The sequence below is a fragment of the Cervus elaphus genome, chromosome 25 (genome assembly GCF_910594005.1).
Source record: "Cervus elaphus chromosome 25, mCerEla1.1, whole genome shotgun sequence".
Lineage (NCBI taxonomy): Eukaryota > Metazoa > Chordata > Mammalia > Artiodactyla > Cervidae > Cervus > Cervus elaphus.
Genome location: NC_057839.1, coordinates 7294710 through 7311601, shown reverse-complemented (window position 1 = coordinate 7311601; position 16892 = coordinate 7294710). Strand labels below are relative to the sequence as shown.

Genomic DNA, 16892 nt, shown 5'->3' with positions numbered 1-16892 from the left:
GCTCACCCAGTTACTAGTTTTGTGACCCCAGGCAAGTTAAACTCCGTTTCCTTGTTTGGAAAAGGGAAGTAATGAGAACTTCCTTGCAAGGTTAATGCGTGGATCGTTGAACCAAATAAACATGATTTAGTGTGTATCCAGTTCCAGTCCCTCTGTGCCTGGGGATTGCAGTTGCATCCTTTGAAAGTACTATGCTTCCTGTCAATCTTTTCATCCCCATGCCTGGCACAGTCAGTACCTGGAGTATACACCATCTCAGTAAGTGTTGTATGGATGATGAGAGAATGAAAATCAGGACTGGAATGTGCCGTTCTTTCTCTGAAGGAGCTTTAGTCTGGTGGATGATTAGAAATGGGTGACAAGATTCTTTCTGTAGTAGTTGGCATGTGGTAGTTGTCAGTGTATTTTTCTCACTGATCAAGACAATCAGTGTTTTGCATAGATACACAGGTTGTTAGTATATACTTATGTTAGTGGTGGTCTTCTGCCAAATATTTTAATTGGCATGAAAGAATGATCCAATGAGTTACTATTTGTTTGTATGTTTTGGGTGCAAATAGCATTGTTTAAGCATATTGAACTGTATCTAGGCCATTTTTTCCAAACCCAACCCACACTCATTGGGATTCCTTATGATAGTTGCCAGATGGGCAGTGAACGTTTGAGGAAAAATATTGTTGGGCTAATGTCTTACTTGGAAAAGAGTTTAATTCCCATCCACAGACAGCTGTCAGACCCAGATGGCGTATCCGGGGTGTGCTGTTGCTGGAAGGCCGCAGGCTGCACCCTGGCGGAGCCGCTGATGGACGGACGCTTACTGTCGCCCCTCTCCCCAGACCATAGAGTCTAACTGGCGGTGCGGGAGGCACAACCTGCAGCGGATCCAGTGCCGCTCTGAGAACAGCAAGGGCGTCTACTGCTTGCAGTACGACGACGAGAAGATCATCAGCGGCCTGCGGGACAACTCCATCAAGGTGAGGGGCTGCGCTCTGCTACTTCAGAGCTGGGGCTGCGTGTCGGACAGTCTCTCCGTTTCCCCCTCATTGGTTTTTATCTGTTTCACTCAATCTTGGCAGCTGTCTGCTCTCTGCTGACACTAGACCCCTGGATCCTCCCACTTCTTTCCCTTCCCAGAGCACATTCACTTTCTGTATTCTGTATTTAGGTGCAAGTAGAGAATGTCTCAGTATCACAGGGCTCTTGGTTACTTTGCTGACTGGTGAAAGTGTTGCTGACTTGCACATAAATCAAGAGTCATTGCCTTTTACGGTTTCTGTGAAAGGCTAAGTTGATAACACGAAAGAATGATACAGCAGTTTGTATTGTTTTTATTCACTTTTCAGTAGTGGATAAACTGGATCATTTCTTTGTGTTTAATGTTTAATGGCTCTAACATTTTTTTTCATGTTGTTTGTAGCTTATTTTCTCATATTTAAGAAAATGTGTGATTTTTTTAACTTTTGGTTATAATTTACATGTGCTCTTTTGGTGCAAAGTTCTGTGAGTTTTGATAAGCACAGGTAGTTGTACAACCCTAACAGTAACCAGGATCCAGAACAGTTCTGCCATCCCCCAGATTCTTTGTCCTGCTTCTTTGTGTTTACCTATTTTGTTCCTCAGGTGCTGACAACTACTGGTCTTTTTTTTTTTCTGTCCCTGTAATTTTGCCTTCTTGAGAATGTCCTGTAAATGGATTCACAGTAAAACCTTTTGAGTCTAGGTTTTTATACTTAGCATTGTGCATTTGAGATTCTGCTACGTTGTTGCATTTAACAATAGTTGATTCCTTATTATTGCTGAGTAGCATTCCTTTTTATGGTTACACCATAGTGTGTTTATCCATTTACCTACTGAAGGACATTTGTATTTATAGTTTTTCACAATTATGAATAGAGCCACTATAAACATATGCATGCATGTTTTTTGTGAGAACATACTATCATAATTTGCATTGGCCATTTGTAGTCAACTTTAGGAACACTGCAAATTATTATAGTATTTTTACAAGGGAAGAAAGAGGTGAAAGTGCTAGTCAGTCACTCCGTCGTGTCTGACTCTTTGTGACCTCATGGATTGTAGCCCGCCAGGCTCTTCCATCCATGGAATTCCCCAGGCAAGGAAGTGGGTAGACATTCCCTTTTCCAGGAGATCTTCCTGACCCAGGAATTGAACCCAGGTCTCCTGCATTGTAGGCAGATTCTTTACAATCTGAACCACCAGGGAAGCCCCAAGAAATAGGTCTACAGAATCTGTTTTTAACAATACAGTCTTCGAAGAAAATCACTTCCCATCTTCCCCATTATTTGTGGACAGTCTTGAAAACTTGGAAACCACTGGAAAGATCAAAAGAAGGGAGAAAAACAACACTCAGAGTATAGAGCCAGCTGTCACCATTTTACTTCCTTTTAATCTTTGCTTTAAAACACACGTAGTGTTTATGTCAGACTTTTAATTTCAAAAACATAACTTAATAAAGCAGTGTATTTTCTCATTAAAAACTCTCCATGATTTACTGTGAAATTTTTTGTAAAATGCTGAACATTTTTCATTTTAAAATTTTCGTAAACAAATGTAATGGGTTAAAGGGTATGCGTTTTTAAAGACTTTTAATAGATACTGTCATATTGTTTTCCAGAGGGTGAGCCAACTCTTCTCACAGAGTTTATTTAAAAATTCTCTTTATAAGGCTGTTAAGTATAATGGACACAGTAGTTATGGGTATAAAGTAAACAATAGTACATCTGTTCTGGAAGTTGTTCAGTATTGCCTCTTCCCCTCTTGTCATTTACCACCTGTTTGATGTTTATTGCTCTTATTTACTGGAACACAGCTTTGTTTTGTTTTATGATTCAGAAAATAAGGTGAGATAAAAACATTTATCAGAATGTGATATACTAAATTGCTGTTTGTGGTTGATCTTGTCTCAATAGATCTGGGATAAAGCCAGCTTGGAGTGTTTGAAAGTGTTAACGGGCCACACCGGCTCTGTCCTCTGTCTCCAGTATGATGAGCGTGTCATTGTGACCGGCTCTTCAGACTCCACAGTGAGGTGAGGGTCTGGCTTCCCTAGTCTGAGCTTGTGTACCTTCCATGAGGAGATTGAGGCTTACACCCTCTTCTGCAGTAACGCACACACATACCCTGTATATGTTTTTGTATGCTCTATTTAAACACCACTTTTGGTGTAGCTGCGTTAGAGCAAAGTAGACAGGAAAGCTGACTCTGTTAAGTAGGTCCTATTCCCATTCCCATACGTTACAGAGATGGCAGCCTGCTTTCCTATAAAAGCTCATTACCTCGTATCAAGCTAGCTTTTCCCCGGAGACCATGCTCCAGAGGGGAGAGGAAGGAGGCAGGGTGTTTTAGGAGTGTGATGGGTAGTAACCTACGGATACTAGAAAGAATCGGAGGCAGTTATTTGCAGCACTTTCAGTAATGTGCCAGATATTTTGTATGATGTTTTCCTGTTGAATTCTCGCAGAAACCTTTCCAAATAGGTAAATAGTATCTTCTTTTATATAGGTGTAGTTTGGGGAAACTGAGGACAGAGAGGCAAATAATTGACTCATATAGTTAATTTTGAGCCTTGCATTTTTATCATTCAAGACTTTGTTGATGTTATGTAGCTTTTCCAGTAGTGGAGACTCTAGTTCTCAGATGCCATCACAGGGCCCGGGTGATGAAGACGGAAGTGGCTGTGTTCTGTAGTAGAAGGGAAGCTGAGATCTCTGGTTGGGGTTGAGAGTAGAAAGGAAACCTTACTTGGATCTACTCCTAAACCCCTGGGACAAGGACGTTTTTCACTCCAGATAGTTTTGGGTTTTGGTGTAGTGATGAGTTCACCAGAGCCTAGAGATAATACGGTACAGCCTCAGCTGGACTACTGGTAGCTGAGAAAGGCCTGACCTGTGGAGGGAAGGAAACGCCTCTCCTAGGGTGAGTCAGAGACTTGAAGAGGGTTGTTTTACAGGCACACCTAAGAGATAGAGATAGTAGCCAACACGCCTATATCCTTTGCCTGACTCAGGGCTCCAGGCTGCACCTGGTGACACAGATCATGTCTCAGCCCCAGAAGCATGACTCTTCCTCCTCTCCTCCACACAAACTTGTACCCTCTGGGTTTGGGGTTACAGAAAAGTTAGACGTGAATGGATTGCCCCTAAGAGCCCTGTCCCTCATGGTTAAGGGAGCTGGAGACGCTGACTTTGTCCATACCGCGGTCAGGTAAACAGATTGGTGTGGTGACTGAAGAGACACCATGACTTAGAGTCTCCAGTTTGCAGTGGATAAATAATAGCCTTAGAAGCTTGCCAAAGGTCATAAAGAACCTCATGCTTGGAACCCAGCCACCAAGCCATCTTCTCGGTCATCTTGGGCTCATTGCAAAGCCCACTTCCTTGAATCATTTTTTGTCACCAGCACAAGCCTGCAAAAACCATCCCTAAATACCTGGGCAGAATTGACCTTTTTGAAACCACCTGACCGTTTCTTCACAGATAGGAAAATTGCTTCTGGGGGCTCCTTTTAAGCATGGTGTCAGGTCCCAGTCACCAGGTACATGTGAAGTCCACACTTCCCAGCCTGCTGTTAATATTAACACTGACACTGGCCGCAGAGCACAGACCCTGGCATCTTTTCCTGGTCGTCTCCGTGATTAAGCTTTGTGCTCCTCTGTTCCCTAGAGTCTGGGATGTGAACACAGGTGAAGTTCTGAACACGCTGATCCACCACAACGAGGCTGTGCTCCACCTGCGCTTCAGCAACGGGCTGATGGTGACCTGCTCCAAGGACCGCTCCATCGCCGTGTGGGACATGGCCTCTGCCACCGACATCACTCTGCGCCGCGTCCTCGTCGGCCACCGGGCCGCTGTCAACGTGGTGGACTTTGACGATAAGTACATAGTGTCTGCCTCTGGTGACAGGACCATCAAAGTGAGTGTGTCCACAGTCAGAACTCTGTTTATTCCCACCCCTTCTAGCACACAGAGAAAGCCGAGGTGGCTTACACCAACTTCACATCTGGCAGGATCTTGATTCTCCCCCACTTGTGCCCGTGAGACGTCAGGGTGTGTTCATCCTTTGTTTCTGGAGTCACAGGCAGGGTCTGAGGAGAGGGTCCGGGCAGCCCTCTGTCTCAGGAAGGGAGAGTGTTGCTGTTGGTGACCTTCCGTGGGAAGAGCGCCCTGCGGGCATGTGTCACGTACCAGGTGCTTCCCGACACTGCCCACACCACCCTCCTAGCACTCTTGCTGAGCCCCGTTTTATAGATGGGCTGGGCTGGAGACCACCACACAGCTAGTCAGCGGCAGAGCTGAAATTTGATTTATTCACCTAACCTTGAGAGCCTGACATGCCATCGACCCTGGGCTCTATGCTGAAGATGCAGTGTTGGGCAAGACACGTCCCTGCCTCCAAGGATTTCAGTATGTGGTATGAGGCAGACGTGTGATACGCAGTCGTAGTCCCGGTGAGCCATCAGACATGGTAAATGCACTGCTGATTCCTGTATCCTTGTGAACTTTTAAAACATTTAGCTTTCCTTTCATTCTTATAGCAGCCTTATTGAGATATAATTCACATACCGTAAGATTTACCATTTTCAAGCATACCATTCAGTGATTTAGCATATTCATAATGGTGTTTGACTCTCGCTAGTTTCAGAACATTTTCATCACCCTCCATAAAAACCTCATGCCTATTAGCAGTCAACCCCTATTCTCTTCCTCTGATCCCTGGCAGTGTACTTTCTGTCTATAAATCTGCCTATTTTAGATGTTTAAGGTAAATGTAATCATGTATTACGTGTGGCTTTTTGTGTCTGGCCTCTTTCACTGAGTGTAGTATTTTCAAGGTTCATCCATGTACTTTGTAGCATGCATCAATACTTCACTCCTTGTGATGACTAAATGAAATTCTGTGTGTGGATGTTCCACATTTTGTTTATTCATTCATTGGTTCATGAACATTTTGATTGTTTATGCATTCTATGTATTATAAATAATGCTGCCATAAATATTTGTGTACAGATTTTTTGCAAGTACATATATTTTTAATTGTCTTGGGATGGTAACTCTGTGTTGAACATTTTGAGGAGCTGTCAAACTGTTTTCCAAAATGACTTCATCAGAAACCTTCCTTTTATGACCTATACTGGCCAGCATTCTACTATCTAGCTCCACACATCAAGACTAGATTGCATCAAACTTCAGATTGGATAGCCTGGAAGCTGAAAAACTAGGATTTGTGGCAACTCACTCATCACTCAATCACACCAATTTGTGCAGGACCAGTGTCTGCAAGCCAAGAGGGTTTGGGTCCTATTAGAAAACAGATGTTGAATAATATCAGCCCAGATATTTCTCCATATTCTCACTAACACTTGTGTGTGTGTCTGTCTTTTTTATTATAGCCATCCTAGAAGGTGTTTAGTAGTATTCTATCTGCAGTTTTGCTTTCCATTTTCCTAATGACTGATGATGTTGAGCATCTGTTCATGTACTTAGCATTTTTATAAGGTCTTTGAAGAAACATCTACTTAAATCTTTTGCTCATTTCAAAGCTTAGATTATTTGTCTTTTTATTATTCAGTTGCAGAAGTTCTTTATATATTCTGGTTACAAGTCCCTATCAGATAAGGTTTAAAATGTTTAAATTTATTTTATTTTCTGGCTGTGGGGCGGTCTTTGCTGCTGCGTGTGGAGTTTCTCCAGTTGCGATGAGCAGGGGCTACTTTTTGTTGCGCTTCACGGGCTTCTTACTGTGGTGCTTCTCTTGTTGCAGAGCGCAGGCTCTGGCCCACGGGCTCTGTTGCTCCGTGGCATGTGGGATCTGCCTCAACCCAGGATCAGGGCGGTGTCCCTTGCATTGCATGGTGGATTCTTAACCGCTGGAAGAAAGTGAAAACGGGGAAGCCCATGTTTTCACTTTCTTGATAGTGTCCTTTGAAACACAAATAATTTTAACTTTGATGAAGTTCGGTTTACCAGTTTTTTGTTGTTGTTACTTGTACTTTTACTGTCATATCTGAGAAGAAGTTGCCTAATACAAGGTCACAGAGGTTTACTTTTATGTTTTCTTCTGAGGGTTATAGTTCCAGTTCCTTCATTTAGGTCATTGGTCCATGTTGAAGTAAATTTTTCATACAGTGTGACGTGGGGATACAACTTCACCCTTTTGCCTCTGGATATCTACTCATCCCATTCAACTACAAATGCAGCTAATAAAATAATTCAGGGCACACGGGTTGCTTTGTGTCTCATTTGGCCTGTATGAAGTGTGTTTGTGGACATCTGAGTCTTGCAGACAGCTTCACAAAGGGGGGATTATTTATCCCTCATACATAATATTAGGGGTGGTGTGTCAAAACAAATGGAGCTGTGTGAGAAACTGTGCTGGGAAAGAGGAGGATGTGAGAGGTGAAGCCTTTTCACATCAGTTACATTGGGTTTGACGTGTCAGCTGGCGTAAAAACGTGAAATCTGGCCCAAACCCTTCGCTCTAGGCAAGTGAATGTTGGAACCCTCCAGGAGAAGTTCTCTTTGTAAAGATCTCAAGGTTTGGAGACTTCACAGCTCCCTCATTCCAGTTTTAACACTCCGCAGCTAAGAAAATGTTATGCTGTCCAATCTGTTTCCCAACCTCCCCAGCATATTTCCTAATCAAGTGTTTTGGTCGTTCTTAGAAGGTCTGACTTTGTTTTAAGGTATCTTGTGCACTCACCCTTAAAAGCACTGTTGCCTGTCTCGCAGGTCTGGAGCACGAGCACCTGTGAATTCGTTCGCACTCTGAATGGGCACAAGCGAGGCATCGCCTGCCTCCAGTACAGGGATCGGCTGGTTGTTAGCGGGTCGTCAGACAACACCATAAGGTGGGTAGACGCGGGTGTGCGACGTGGTGGTCGTTATCGCCATCGTGTTGACTTCGCTCTCAGTCCTCTTGCTCTGAAGATTTGCTTTGGGGGCTGCCTCAGATAAGCGAGCTTCAGGTACTTCTGTGCATGTCTGGCTCTGCATGCTAGAGTGGGTGAATTGTGTATGTCCTGGGTGCTGCTGCAAGATTCCCCCGGTGCACAGGGTCTTACAGCCTCACCTCCACCCAGAATCCCTTACTACCAGATGCCTCAGAACAGAGGACCCTCCCGTCTGATGCTCTGCTTCCCTCACCTGTGAGCCCCCAGCGCTCCTTGTTCCTGCTTTCTAATAAATATGCCTATCCTTAAATACTTTTTGTTGTATGAAAAACTTTCCTCAAAGATCTACTTAATTTTCCCAGGTCTTTTTTCCACCATCCCAACATCTGCTAGTAACTTTTATAAACAAATTGGCTGTTTGAGCAAAATAAGGATTCGGTTCAAGATTATTTTTTTAAAAATAGAATGAAAGCAGACACAATATAGCTATAACTGCCAAGAGTTTTCTTTACCGTTTTAAGTGTGAAGATATCATAAAAGTCCGTTGAGAATTTTAATCTTGGTTCTGTCGCATTCTCTGTGCTTTGCATTATGTAATATTTCAACAATAAGCAATCCTTAACTTCCTCATTGGAATCTCTTAGCTTTTGCAAAATAATAATGTGCATTGCTGCCTGGTATATGGAAGGGAACCTCTGGAGTCACAGGGGCGTGCTGAGTGGCTGTCTTCATGGTGGATTAGGAAGCTGCCCTCGCTGACTGCTGAGAGCCGTTGCTTAGGATAGAGTAGGCACTGGATGTGTGAGAAGGGCTCCTGGGCTCTGCTGCTGGAGGCTGAGGAAGCATCAGTACAGATTGGCCAGCTTTGTTTGTGCACAGTAGTTTACTGTGATTTCTTCTTTGCAAATCATGTGCATATATCCATGATAATATAAAAAAAAACTCTATTTGCAGAATTGTTACATAAATGGTATACAGAGAAAAGGGCTGTATGTAGTCAGTGGGTTCTTATTTCTAAGACAGTGCATGTACCTACTGAGAGGTACCCACTGTGCCCTGGTCGCCCGCGGATGCAGTCTGTACCTGTCGTAGGAAGGGGCTGTCCCTGAGCTAATCAGGAGGGGAGACCGCCGGCTGACCCACTGAGCCTGGTCACAGTGGGCCTCATGGCCCCCAGGCTCCAGGAGCCGGGTTTGGAAGCCTCACCTCCTGGGCCGTCCCCCTCGTCTCCCCTACACCCATATGCTTTTTCCTCTTTACAGCCTACAGTCCCCATCTCCCCCAGAAAAGTCCTTCCCAGATCGTTTGACTGCTTGGTTTCATCAATTCAGACTTTACTAGAATGCCTAGGAACTAAATATAATTGAAATTTCTTGTTTGTTGGTCTTACTTAAATAATAACAACATGATTTTTAAAAGTTTCAAACTATATAAAATGAAGTACATTGAAAAGTAAGCCTTCTTCCCAAATTCTTAAAAAATATGCGAATAAGATACACACATGTATGTTTGAATGTGTGTAATGTGGACTAGGAGTGAAGCAGAAATAAGGGATCCCAAGATAGTGAAGATGGCGTGGATAGTGTGGTCATGTGTAGGAAGCTGACTCACGGAGCTCTGTTTTTCACTGAAGGCTGTGGGATATTGAATGTGGCGCCTGTTTAAGAGTCCTCGAGGGACATGAAGAATTGGTCCGATGCATCCGGTTTGATAACAAGAGGATTGTCAGTGGGGCCTATGATGGGTATGTGTTTCAGATTTTCAGATGGCACAGCCATAACTATATGAAGAGGAACAGGGACTACTGCTTATGAAGCAGCCACGTATTACTGGGCCGCGTGCTGGGTGTTAGTATTTCCTACGTAATGGTGGATGGCGGGTGTGACACCCTTGATGTGTGGCAACACTCAGGCCCAGAAGGGTGAACTACACTTATGCTTTTAACCATTATCATAAACTGAAGGGAGTAGCTTAGGCTGTGCAGGAATTCAGCTCTTTGTCCCAGCCCTCAGTTAAACCAGGCTTTTTTGTGTGTGTATGGTGAGTTCAATGATAAATTTCTTTTCCTCTTTTGGTAGATTGAACACATCCTCTTTAAAAAGCCTCATGACTTTTAAAATGAGCAAATGACAACCATAAACCTTTCAAGATGACCTTATATATACTTCACTGAGTTAGTTGGTCTGTTCATACTCCTATTATTAACTTTCAGCGTTTGCTTAGTTTGAAGAAAGGTATCCTTGGAATTTCACCGAGGGCCTGAGTTTCTGTCAGCGGCACCTACTCAGCCCTAGAGAGCCCCCTGATGAATGAATTTGGTGACACAGATTATCAAGTCAGGAATTGAATTTAGATAACATGAAGTTGTTTTCTTGTGTCCCCTCAAATAATATTTCTTCACCATTTCAGCAATTCTGAGAATGTATAGGTCCTTATTTCTTCCAAATCAAGTGTAATTGGTTTAAATACCTTGTCAAAACATCAGTAGGTTCCCCACTAGCTTTTAAAGTAGGCAGTTCAGATGCTCTCCATTCTGTCAAGGAAATGCCTGACAGTGTGTAAAACGTTAACTTTCCCACTCATTGTGATCTCATCCTCCTTTCTAGGAAAATCAAAGTTTGGGACTTGCAAGCTGCTCTCGACCCCCGAGCCCCAGCAAGCACGTTGTGTCTGCGCACATTGGTGGTACGTGATCTGTTGAAGTGGGGAGTGCTTCCCTGTGTTGGCAGTTGGCCACCTGCAGATAGACCTCCCTGAGCCCTTCACGGGAAAGCTTCTGCATCTCACAGCGTTCCTTCTGAGAAATGGACTCTTCCATTAGTTTGGTCAAAACCAGAAACTATTTTACATTCATGTTACTGTGAACTCTTTCCTCGGGAGTGTTAACACAGCTTAAAATATGAAAGCAGGCCTCCTCATTTGTAGATGGACTGGTTTCCTCCTGGAGCGTGAAGTATTTCCTGTCTGCAGGTTTGGGAGATTTCCTAATATGAGTGTCTGTGGCTGGGTTGTGTTTTACAGCACAGCACGTTTTGTATGTTATGGTGAACTTTCCCCTCAATTTGTTTTCTAGGCATTATTGCTGGCATACAGGAATACTTGTTTTTATATGTTAATTTTATTTTAGCAAGCTCATTAGCAAGCTTACTTCACCAAGCACATTATTTCTAATAATCTGTTTGCTTTTGTTGTATTTTTGAGGAGACAGTTGTCTGAAAATATGGATTGATTTTTTCTTATTTTTAATAGTTTTACCTTCTATTTCTTCCCTTCTTGGATTGACTAGAACATGCAGAACATTAGTCAGGGCCATTCTTGTTTCTTTCTTGATATTAATAGGAATACTTCTGATATTTCACCATTAATTTCGATGTTGGCTGTGGTTTGAGATAGGTATGCTTGGTCATGTTAAAAATACTATCCTTCTGGGCGTAGCTTTTACAGTGTATCAAGAATAGGTATTAAATATTGTTGCTTACCTTTTTAAGACTCTTTGTGAGACAATCACGCAGTTTTTCTTCTTTGACATATTAATGGGCCAGAATCTAGAATACAAAGTTAAAGAAAACCCTTGAAGTAGAAGCAGAATATGTGTTCCTAGGGTGAAGGACAAAGCTCAGTAAGCTCTGGAGACTTACATAGGAAACCTGGATAAGGAGCTGTATTTTTAGCTTGTGCCAGCTCCCTGGTAATGAGATGGGAGGGATTGTCAAGGCCTCGTTTTATTCATCAAGCTGATATGTTTCCCAGGAACATTCTGGACGTGTGTTTCGGCTACAGTTTGATGAATTTCAGATCATCAGCAGCTCGCACGATGACACGATTTTGATTTGGGATTTCTTAAATGTGCCTCCCAGTGCCCAGAATGAGACCCGTTCTCCCTCCAGAACATACACTTACATCTCCAGATAACAGTCTGCACTTTACCCATTTCAGGTGAGTACTTCCCCACTTTTATCTTGGCTAATTGAGTCCACCTTCCCTTTGAGGAAGTAATAGGAACCAAGGTGATTAGTCTTTTTTAGAGGCATCAGTTTTGCAGAGTTCTAGTATAAGGCTAGATCTTTATGGTCACATCAAAATAAGGTCTGAATCAGAATCCCCATTATTGTGGGTTTTCGTGCCAGAAACTATGGTTCCTGTTTTTAAAACTGTTTTCCCAGGTCATACCAATTTAATACCAGTAAAAATCCCCCAGTCTGTTTTGCAATATAAGGATCTTCTTTTTCTCTTTTCTTTCCTGTCTTTCAGTTCTATGTTTAAAAAAAAAATCACCATCAATCAGACTCTTAAAAACTACCTCTCCTTCCCCCTATTACAGTCCACCCACCACCGCCATTCCCTGAAGGAGGAGTGAAAGAAGGGTGTTTGTTGAGGGAGCCCCTAAAACTCACTTTTTATCCGTGAGACTCAGCAGGTACCCTGGGGAGTTCTTTGCCCTGGTTACCAGCAGTCTTAGAGCCATTCTAACCATGGATGATGGCATGTTTTGATTACCAAGGTTATCCGTTAATAGAGGATGAGAGGCCTTCCTTGGGTGTGTTCTTGGAACTGATGATCATGTTCATCTGGTGCAGTAATCCCAGCTGAGAATTCTACAAGGAGGCCTGTGCATTCTGTGCACACTAAACTTTGTAGATTGAAGAAATACTGTTGTGCATATTGTACTACCACATATGTAAAGACTGTTAATAAAATTCATATTTATGTACATTACTTAGTGCTTAGTAGCTTTTCATCATTGTATATTTTCCTATTAATTGAATATTAGAAATGTAAAGAAAGTCCCTGTGTAGAATTGTGACATTTGTTGGTGAAAAGATACGGAATCACTGGTTTATAGATCACTAAGTTGACATCTTTTCAAATGCTCCTTATTTCTGCTCCAGGAAGTTTAACTTATTCAAGGGTCAACAAACTACAGCAGGCCAGATTTGACCCTCTGCCCAATCTTCTCTATCCTTACCACAGCAGTTTAAGAGTAGTGTTTTGAAACAGTATTATTTTAAGACATGTGAAAATTATATAAAATTCAAATTCCAGTGCCCATAAATAGTTTTATTGGAAACAGTCATGTCTGTGTCTGTGCATCTAGCTCTTACCTTCTGTCCGCTATACGCTCTCCCACCCGAGCCACTGCTGTTGTCTATGGAGTTTTTTGTGCTTCAGCGGCAGAGTTGAGTAGTAGTTGCAGCAGAGACCATGTGGCTGACAGCGTCTAAAATCTGTACACACTCTGACCCTTTAAGAAAAGTGTGCTGACCTCTGGTCTTGCCCCGTTCCATCTATTAGTGATAGGCCGAGGGTCTGCATCAGGAATGGCCAGTGTTTTTTTTCATGCCAGCTCAGTTTGAGCAGCGGTGCCTGGCTGGAGTACTGCCGGTCAGTGGGAAGGATAACGGGACCCCGTGTGGGCCCAGGAGGACTCAGCGCCACCACGGGTTGGCCGCGCCTCCTTGTTTCTAGGAGCTGAGCTGCAGTAGTGACCCTTCAGTCCCATACATCATTGCTGTTCCTGGTCTCAAGTGTGTTCATGCTGTCTCTTGTGATGATGGCCGCCTCCCTCGCTGCTTTCTGTCTGGGTAGATTCTTTACAAGTCAGTTGAGAAATTCACATGCCACACTTTTTACGTTTATTAAATTATAGGAAATTACAGAGGAAGAAGGCAAGGATCTCTTGAATGCTTGCTCATCCCTGCCTCAGCCTTCCTTCCCCCAAAGTCAAAGAAATACATGAGGAAGGAGGAATGGACCCAAATGAAAACTGGTTTCCTCCTTCCTTCCTGGGCTTTTCTTCTCCCTCTTCAGCCCACCCTTGATCCTGCTACCAACTGTGGTTGTCTTGGCCCTGCCCCTGCCCTTCACTAGCTCACTGTTGTCTCCAGGAACAAGGCTGAGCCAGGACGAGCTACCAGGACTTTGACCCTCTAGCCCTCACCATCTGTCCTCTGTACCCTCCTCCACCCCAGCCTCTCATTCTTCCCTCCCCAAAACCCAGTGCTCCAACCAGATTGAATTCTGTTCATTTCCCTCTTTATTCCTCAGACCTCTGGCCCCTTGCTCCCCTTGCTCGCGTTGTCAGGGCTTTGTAGAGACCAGCGCCCCCCTTCTCCCTTTGCCTGATCTGACCTGGTTTATTCTTTGGTGTTGAAATGGTGTGCAGGCCTGTCTCTTACAAGACTGTGGCGCTCCTTCTGTTCTGGAGCCCCAGGGTCTAACAGGGCGCACGGTGAGCACAAGCGCAAGTGACTCCTGGGGCCAGCATGACATCTCTGTGCTCTCTCTCCTCAGCCAACCAGAATCTGACCATAAATAAGTAAGTGTGCCTAAGAAACTGCAGTGTATTCATACAGGGACCTTCCGCAAACACAAAGGAAATAACTCAGAAGACACTGGAATAAATTGTCCAAAGTAGCATAGTCAAAGTACTAGATATATTCTTCATATACACGGGTACCTAGATGTACACATCTCCCTCTGCCCTTTCCCTTTCCCTTTGCTAAGCTCCATTTTTGTTTTTGAATCAATTTTATTGAGGTGTGGTTTTTATAAAACAGATTGTACCCACTTAAAGTATACTGTGTGACAAATTTACACACCCCTGCAGCTTCCTCCACAATCCAGATAAGAACATTTCTACCACCCCCAGAAGTTCCCTTGTGTCCTCCAGTCAGAACGTGATCCCACTGTAGCCTTAGCAAACACTGACCTTTCTTTCACTAGATCCATTTCGGTTTTCTACAGTTGCACCGTCCACTTTGGTAGTCATGAGCCATATGTAGCTATTAAGCTTGTGAAATGTGTCCAGTTTGATTTAGGAACTGAGTTTTTAATTACATTTAAATTGAATTGGAGTTTTAATTATATTTAATTATACTTCATTTTAAACTTAAAACAGCTATACATGTAGCTAGTGACTTCCGTGTTTGGACCAGCATCATTGTAAGAGCTTAGCCTTTACATTTAGGTCTTTGATCTATTTAGAGTTAATTTTTGTATATAGTGTGAGGTAAGAATATCATTGTTCTTGTTTTGTTTACAGCCATCCCAACTCTATTGGATTAAGAGACTATCCTCTTCCCATTGAATTGCTTTAGTACTCTGTCAAAAAATCAATTCCCCACTTGTTTGTAGTTGTTTTTCTGGCCTCTATTCTGTTCTATGATCTATGGCTATCCTTTTGCCAATACCACACTGTATAATAAGTCAACTTTAAAAACATTGTTTTGATTCTTTTAGGTCCTTTTGGTTTTCATACTCATTTTTGAATGAAATAGTCAAATTCTATGAAGATTATGGGATTATGATCAGAACCGCGTTGAGTCTAAAGATCATTTGGGGAGAACTTCCATCTTTAAAAAATGTTGAGTCTTCTAATCCGTAAACCCGGTTTATCTCTTGATGATTTAAATCTTCTTCGGTTTCTCTTAAGCAGTGTCTTGGCGGTTTTTAGTGTCGAAGTGTTTCACATCTTTTGTTAAGTTGATTCCATTTTGAACTTCCATTCTAAGCTATCCATTTCTCTCTCTGCATTGCTTTTGTTGTATCCCAATGCCTCTGCTTTTATTTTTCCTATATTGGAGATACGCGTAAAACAGAACATGGACAACTCCAACTGTGACCGACCTGAAATGGATGGGATCAGAGGAGTAGGTGTATCATACAGCAACTTAAATGTATCTCTTTGGTAGTTTTGAAATGTGCCACTCTACTAGAGAAGCACATGATAAAACCTAAGACGTCTATAGTGTGTTTTCAACCCCCTCTGGTGTATTGGATAGATGAATTATAGAACAATAGTAAACTTTCACAAATTGGACAACTTTTATAGACTCTGTGAAACTGCCCTGAAACATGGTTCCTTTGATTGAGAGATGAAATAATGATCACCAGGGCTATCTCTCTCATTGGCTCTGGTGGAAAGAAAACTGGTGTTACTTCTTCCAGTCCCTGCTCTCACCCCCTTTTTGGGAGCCTAAGAACAACTGCGTTGTTGTGATCCACAGTTACAAATCAGTGGAAAAATCTTATCTGCTTTTTAAGCAGCACAAGCATTGAAACCTCAAATGTGTTTGTCTCTTCAAAGTGAACTACTTTTGACAACTTTGGCAGTCAACTTTATAAATTTTATTGCTCTTTTCCAAGTTCTTTTCATTTATTGTAACAAGAAAAAATTATTACCATGTGATACTGTATGATTTATGCATAATAAGAAGCACTACCATAATGATGATTTAACCTTGCAGTAAGATATTTACCCCTAAAATTTAAGGTAAGAGTATTTCTCTGTCAGTAAATTAAGCAGTAGATTTATTTGCTGAGTCATTTTTTAAAAAATTACTGACTTCTAAGAGCTATATGTATGCAGTAGCTCTCTTTTTTATTAGAAGACAATATGAGATCATTATTTGAAAATTAGTAAAAGTCGGTAAGCCAAAAGAAGAGAATAAATTCTTTGGTTTGCTATTATTAACTCCTTTGTATGTAGCCTTTCAGGCTTTTAAAAATTGTGGTTGATAACTGTGCTTCTCCCCCCTCCCCGCCCCCTTATTGTGAAATTATTGCCTGTTAGCAAGGTCAGTGTTTATCTAAATTATTGTTCCTAATGGCAAAATACGATTGTTTGGATATGGCCCTATTGTTATATTTATATTTTCCTCCCAGCTTTTAGCTATTATAAAACACATTGCCATGATTCTTTCAGCTTAGTCTGTGCCCAACCCTTTATTACCTTTGGATAGAATTTTAGAAATGTCTGCAGTGTCTAGGTTGAAAGGTATGATATTTAAGACTTTTGATACTTAGAGTTACCCTGCAGAAGAGTTACATCTGTTGAAATTCCCACTAGTAGCATTTGAGAGTACTGACTTCTAATCTCTGAGTGTTAATATTTTTTAAATAATTCAAGTACTCTTCATATCCTTCATGGGAAAATAGTGGCAGATGAAGTTGAATCTGTCTTGAATTCATTGAGAAACTTGTT

General features: G+C 42.3%; 1 protein-coding gene across 7 annotated transcripts in view; it reads left to right on the top strand.

Annotated features, from left to right (window-relative positions):
- Positions 1 to 16892, top strand: part of FBXW11 (F-box and WD repeat domain containing 11) — a 213949-nt gene that overhangs the window by 102615 nt on the left and 94442 nt on the right. For 6 of the 7 annotated variants that reach the window (XM_043887716.1, XM_043887720.1, XM_043887719.1 and 3 more), the window contains 7 exons: positions 837 to 974; positions 2931 to 3049; positions 4683 to 4932; positions 7749 to 7867; positions 9543 to 9653; positions 10516 to 10594; positions 11660 to 11845. In XM_043887716.1, coding sequence (XP_043743651.1) covers positions 837 to 974; positions 2931 to 3049; positions 4683 to 4932; positions 7749 to 7867; positions 9543 to 9653; positions 10516 to 10594; positions 11660 to 11821 — 978 coding nt within the window. In that variant the 3' untranslated portion in view covers positions 11822 to 11845. Of the gene's footprint in view, positions 1 to 836; positions 975 to 2930; positions 3050 to 4682; positions 4933 to 7748; positions 7868 to 9542; positions 9654 to 10515; positions 10595 to 11659; positions 11846 to 12410; positions 16519 to 16892 lie in introns of those variants that run through there. The other variant, XM_043887718.1, reaches the window with a different exon arrangement.